The sequence below is a fragment of the Grammomys surdaster genome, unplaced genomic scaffold (genome assembly GCF_004785775.1).
Source record: "Grammomys surdaster isolate TR1022 unplaced genomic scaffold, NIH_TR_1.0 263, whole genome shotgun sequence".
Taxonomy (NCBI): domain Eukaryota; kingdom Metazoa; phylum Chordata; class Mammalia; order Rodentia; family Muridae; genus Grammomys; species Grammomys surdaster.
Window position 1 is genome coordinate 3,213,120 of NW_021604704.1, and position 6,919 is coordinate 3,220,038.

The 6,919-nt window shown below is 36.9% G+C and overlaps 1 protein-coding gene across 5 annotated transcripts in view; it reads left to right on the forward strand.

Annotated features, from left to right (window-relative positions):
• The window catches only part of Cask (calcium/calmodulin dependent serine protein kinase), a 337,083-nt gene that overhangs the window by 296,970 nt on the left and 33,194 nt on the right, over positions 1 to 6,919 (forward strand). For all 5 annotated transcript variants that reach the window (XM_028776008.1, XM_028776009.1, XM_028776011.1 and 2 more), the window contains 3 exons: positions 2,499 to 2,577; positions 4,324 to 4,409; positions 6,505 to 6,573. In XM_028776008.1, coding sequence (XP_028631841.1) covers positions 2,499 to 2,577; positions 4,324 to 4,409; positions 6,505 to 6,573 — 234 coding nt within the window. The remainder of the gene's footprint in view (positions 1 to 2,498; positions 2,578 to 4,323; positions 4,410 to 6,504; positions 6,574 to 6,919) is intronic.

The window sequence follows — 6,919 nt, forward strand, 5'->3', positions numbered from 1 at the left end:
ATGTGTACATGCCACACACACACACATACACACACACATACACATGAACAAGCATACCGATACATACATGCACATATGTGTACACACCACACACACAGACATTCACACACAAAGCAGAGGTGAAGTATTCAGTCACATCTTACCTGCAAGAAATATACCCATGCAAAAAGAAAAATAGTTTCTAAATAAGAATAGAAAAGCTATATTGCTATAACATTATTCAGATGAAGGCTGAAGTGAGTGTATTGATATCAAAGTTTATTCTTGGACAAAAATGAAGGTAAGTTGGAAATTAATGACAAATAGAAGGCAGACATAGTGGTATACACCTGTATTTCCGATGCTCAAGAGAGAGAGCCAGGAGGACTGTGAATTTGAAGCTGTCCCAGACTCTACAACAAGACTGCCTCAAAAATAAAAAGTGTAAAGAAAATTTCAAAAAAAGAAAAAAAATCTTACAATTTGAAGTAGCCCATAGATAAAAGAAGAAATTAGAAGGTAAGTAGTGTTTTGCAATTAATGACAATTAACTACACTTTATCAAATTTTGTGTGGTGCCACTGGAATAGTACCTAATAAGAAGAAATATATAACACTAAATATAAATGTTAATATTTCAATATATTATATTTAAAAAAGCAGAAAGGTGTCAAATCGGTGACCTTGTCTCAAATCCCCACCTAAAAAACCTCAAGACAAAAGAGAACATATTAAAGCTAAATAAGTAGAGGATATGATGAGACTCAATAGAAATAAATGAGAATGGTGAGATATATTTATGGTAAAGTGTTTGCTTAGCATCTCTGAGGCCCTAAATTCAATTCTCAGTACTGGAAAAAAAAAGTAGAACTCAGTGGGCTAGAAAATAGAAACGGAAAAGCATAAGTCAAACAGAAGATCAGACTGATCATGAAAAATGACTGTATGACCATTGCATTAATGTTTGCAGAAAAGATGTCAACAAATGTCTGTTCATCCCAGACAAGCATGTATATACTAATTTCTACATAGACTTCTCCCAAAACAATGAAAAGAAATGAGTTTTCCTCAACTCTATCTATGAACCCAGTGATACTCGATACTCTATAAAACCAGGCAATAATATTACAAGAAAAGTGCAGGATGAAGTCCCTCATGAAAATAGATGAAAAACTTCTTTTTTTTTTTTTTTTTTTGGTTTTTCGAGACAGGGTTTCTCTGTGTAGCCCTGGCTGACCTGGAACTCACTCTGTAGACCAGGCTGGCCTCAAACTCAGAAATCCTCTGCCTCCCAAGTGCTGGGATTAAAGGCATGCACCACCACTGCCCGGCGATGAAAAACTTCTAAACATAATTTTAGCAAAGCAAATAAACAAAATATGAAAACACTAATATATGTTCATTTCAACAATGTATATACTAAGATATTAACACAGAAAAAATATTCTAGCGTCTGTAGGAAGATGATACACAAATACATGAAGTGTCTCAGATCTTTTTTTTTAATATTTTTTTTATTGGATGTTTTATTTACATTTCCTATGTTGTCCCCTTACCCCATCCCCCACCCACCCCGGAACCCCCAATCCCCTCACCCCTCCTCCTTCTTCTCTGTGGATGTAACCTCTATCTACTCCCCCCCCCTCCCACCACCCCCCCCCCAAAAATCCCACCCCCTGGGGCATCCAGCCTTCATGAGGTCTCAGATCTTTAAAAAAAAAAAAAAAAGCCAGTGTTACAAGAATGTAGGGATTAAGACAGGAATGTATTTATAACTACCAAACTGTAAGCAGTGATGTAGAGGGCGCCTGAGCATCTTGGTGTATCTAAACAATGTAATAATAAAGACAAAGAATAAGCTATAGATAATAGAACAACATGATAGAATCCCAAAATAATTATGAAAAGTGAAAGGAAGCAACCCAGAGGAATGTGGTTTCATTTATAAATGATACAAGCTTCTCTATAGTCAGAAAGGGTCCATCTGTGGCTGTTTTGGAGAGTGCAAAGCAATGAAGGTAGATTGCCAACAAACAAGAGGGAAGTTTTGGGGATAAGAGACACAGTCGCCATCTGATTATAGTGACAAATTCACACATGCATGCATATGTTAAACTTGCTAGATTTTGCAGTTTGAAATATTTTCTATGTGTTACAAAATAAAACTTATTTTGTGGAATAAATATAAAGGATACACAAGTATAAAGTATATACCCTTGGTAGGAGTAAAAACCTTTTTAAAAATAATTGGCAATATAAAAATGAAAGTAACATGAAAATCATAATTAAAATATCAAAAGGTACTACATAAAATGTATTCTTGCTACTTATCAATCAGAACACCAACAAGTAGCATTTCTGTCGTGGAACAATTTTGTGTGTAAAGTGATAGTCTTCTTTTTCTATATATTCTCTAATGATTTTATCTCTTACAATTAAAATTACCTACAGTAAAATCACAAATTTAAAATAGTGCTTTCACTTAATTGTATCCTTACCAACTTCCTTTTCTTTTGCAGGGAATCACTTTGAAAATGAATGAGCTAAATCATTGTATTGTTGCAAGAATCATGCATGGGGGTATGATTCACAGGCAAGGTGAGTTCTGCCTGGGAGTCTTCCTTTACCTTCCTTAGTTCTTCCTAGACCTCTGATGGAGTAGGGTTTTTTATAATTTACATAAAAGAGCTGTTTGTCTTTTGAGTTTTAGTTATTGTAGACCTCGTTCTTAAATTCCATCCCCACCACCAAAAATGAGATAAAACCTCCAAGTACTCTTTTATCTGTATCCCACCAATTTTGATATGCAATAATTTGTTATAATTCATTTGTCATTGTCTTACATTTCTCTTATACTTTTATTGGCCCATAAATTATTTAGAGGTATTTTTATTTGCCATTTTTAAACAGATTTTTTTAGACATCTTTCTGTAATTATTTCTAACTTAGTCGCATGTGGTCAGAGAGTGTGGCCTGTATGACAGTATTACTCACAGGTTTGTTAAGGCCTTCCCTCATGGCAAAGCACTTTAATCATTTCTATGAATGTATATTTATGAAGAAACTTCATTTTTAATTGCTGCATACAGAATTCACAACTGGCTTGGTATTGTTAATGATTTTGTTCAAATCTTTTATGTGTTGATTAATTGTTTGGTATGCTTGACCCACAAGTACTTCATAAAATATTCTTTTAACATAGTAGAATATTTCAGTCTCTATTTATAAATCTCTCTTTGGACATAAATATGTGACTATATGAATTAGATACATGGGCCTCAAACTCACTATGCAGCCAAGGGTGACCTTAAACTTGTAATCATCCTGCCTCTACCTCCTGAGTGCTAGGATTAAGGTCATGCACTATTGTGACCAATTTTGATCACTATTTTTTGATAGAGTAGTTCATTAATATTCAATGTATTTTGCTTTTCTTGTTCATTTTTTTTGGAGATTTTTGTTTCTGTGATATTAGTGGTTACCAAGAAATTTTAAAGTTTCCATATATCAAAGTTAAACAATATCTTTTGTGTGTGTACACATACACATACACACACACACACACACACACACACACACATATGCCGCAGTGTATATGTAAAGGTCAGGGAGCAATTCGTGGGAATCAATTCTCTTTCCACCATGTAGGTTCCAGGGATTGAACATAGATTATCAGACTTGGTAGCAAAACCCTTTAACCTCTGGCCCAGATTTCTTTTTATTTCTCTTATTCTTCCTGGATCTGTATAGTAATGCTTTCATAAGCTTAAGAAAATATTCATCCACTCAAACATTGCCTCTTCTTCATTCTCTTTGTTCTTTCTGAATTTCAGTTAGGTGTACATTAAACACTCCTATATCCCATAGCTATTTTATATATTCTTTTTCTTGTTTCCTGGCTTCCTTATGTCTTTATTTCTGTGAGCTTAAGTGATCTTTTGTTATATCTTCAAGTTCATTGAAACCCTCCTCAGCTGTGTCTGAATTCTTACTCAGTGTATCATTTATTAGCTTCTATCATCGTTTATGTTTTTGTTTAGAAGTAGTGGTCATTTGTTTTATTTTCAGTTCCATCTGCTCATACCTGATAATCTCTTATTGGGTGGTCAACAAATTTCTATGGCCATCCATCAAAACTGTGCTTTCTGCAAGTAAATATATCTATTTGGATGGTTTTACTACACAAAGGTGAAGTAATTCTACAGCTAAACACATGGTCTTGTCTCTGAATCACTGGCTTTTAGACCTGTAATTTATTCTTGTATTATATTGCTACCTTTCACTGTTCATTATTCTAAAAGCATTTACTCCATTCATGCTTATAATCGTGTATGATTTTCTTAGGTACACTTCATGTTGGTGATGAAATTCGAGAAATCAATGGCATCAGTGTCGCTAACCAAACAGTGGAACAGCTACAAAAAATGCTTGTAAGCCAATGGAAGTTTTCCCTTCTCTAAGATTAATTTTTAGTTTATTAGCCTAGATTTTGATTTTTTTATTACACTTATTTATTTTGTGTTTTGGTGTGGCTGTGGATGTATACATGCCCCTATATACGTGGGGTTCAGAGGACAATTTGAAAGAGTTGATTCTCTGCTTCCTCCATGTGGGTCCCAGGGATCGAACTCAGATCATCAAGCTTGGCATCAAATGCCTTCACATGCTGTGCCATCTTTTTTTGAACTATTATATTTTTAATTAAAATCTAATTACATTTCCCTCCTTCCCCTTTCTCCCTCGAACCCCTTCTATATACCACTCCCTCAATCCCTGTCATTCATGGACTCTTTTTCTTTGTATTGTTACATGCATGTATAGATATTTACACATATAAATACAACATGCTGAGTCCATTAAGTGTCACTTGTATGTACATGCTTTCAGAGCTGACCACTTAGAATTGGATGACGAAGTGGGAGGCTCATCTCTGGGAACAGCTACTTCTCCCTCTCAACCTTCGTTAGTTGCCTGTAGTTCTTTGTCTAGGGGTAGGGCCCCGTGAGATGTCCCCTTCCACAATAGCATGTCTACTGGTCTTCTCATTGTATAGGTCCTGTTGCTGCGCCATCTTGACAGCTCTATTAACTTGCTTTGTAAAAACACACATAATATAGGGGATGGAAAAGATGGCTCAGTGGGTTAAAGCAGTTGTTGTCAGAGTATCTGAGTCTGGATGCCACACTCATGTAAAAAGCAGAGTATGGTCTCACCTGCTTGTATCTCCAGCATTATATCTGGTAGAGACATGAGGGTAGCTGGGGCTTGCTAGCCACCAGCCTAGCTCAAGGTTTAGTGAGAAAGCCTGTATCAGAGAAATAAGGTAGAGACTAATGGAGCAGAATACCCAACATTCTCTTCTCGCCTCCACATGCACACAGGTGCTGGCTCACACACACACATGCTCATACAGCAACTGAGGTATTCCCACTCATACCTAACACACACCCAACACACACATACACACACTAAATAAATAGATGTAAGGAAAACACACCTAACAGTTCTTCAGTCATGGTCAGAATCCTTCTTGTCCCATCATTTATGTGAAGCTGAACTTGTGCACTCTTCATTAAAAACTGACAACTAGGAAAATGTGCTAACTGCAGTGGAGTTATTTTGGAACCATTTTGCCTGCCTTTAGCAGTGTGAGTCTGCACACTGTTATCCTTCCTCGGTTTCTTACCAACCAGATATTTACAGAAAAAGCCTCCCCAGTACATTCTCGTGTGAACTAGTGCCTCACTGACCTCAAAAGGCTCCTGACATTAGCACTCGCAGAAACCTCTTTCCTGTTTAGCTGAGTCATGCCCTGCTGCAGTGAATTCTGCTCCATTGCTCTCTACCTTATTTCTCTCTACAGCACGACAAGGAGGAAGGTAACTGTAGGCCAGGCCATTATTGGCTATACTTGAAACAACATCTGTACTGAAATTAGGCCTTCAATAAAAAGCATTGACATCTGTTGACAGACCCCATCTATGCTGGGTTGTTGCAAAGAGGGAAGCATTTGTTTTATGCCTTTCCTGCTACAGTGCAGCAGCTTCTTATGTAATGAATACCTATTAGGCATAAAGTAAGCATCCCAGGCTTGCCATAATAAAAAAGAATGCCAGAATTAATAAAGTATAAAAGCAGTTTTATGGCGATAGCATCCAAGAGTAGCATATTAAATAGGATTTTTATGTAAGTCCTTAGTCTGTTCTTCAGTTCAGTGTATAATCATTTTTGTAAGGCATGTTATTTCGACTCTTTCTTATTCATATGTACAAAAAGATAACCATCAGAGATCTTGGAGACCATTCATTGCTAGATATAGGATAGTCAACCTTGACTTCGAGGGACCTTTCCCAGCAACCTCTACCAGTAACCTGAGAGGTTGCTGCTTTATAATTCGGGGATTTTTAGGGCTGTGTGCTCTCAGGTGGTATGTACTGATTACACCCATGTGTCTTGAGTGGTTTCTTCTGTGTTTTTGTATACGACGTGTGTTTGCATGAGAACTCTCCTCTTTTCTTCCCCCAGAGGGAAATGCGAGGGAGTATTACCTTCAAGATTGTGCCAAGCTACCGCACTCAGTCTTCGTCCTGTGAGGTAATAAGTCTAACAAGCCTCTCCCCCAACCCGTGTCTCCTCTGAGTTCTTAACTAACTGTCTGCTGATGGCTGAATGTTTTTGCTTTCTGGGAAATTGTTTCTGCCTGTGCTGTTAGATCACTGCACACCAATTTTACAACAAAGATAACGGAACAGAGGTGGCCCCACCCACCTCCTCAACCCTACTTCCATGCAGATATCTTCAGCCTTTTTGCAGCAAAATCAAAGCCAAATATAGAAAAGCCACAGTAACATAAAGCTTGATAAGGAGAAAGAAAGGAAGAAGAAAAGAAAGAAAGAAAGAAAGAAAGAAAGAAAGAAAGAAAGAAAGAAAGAAAGAAAGA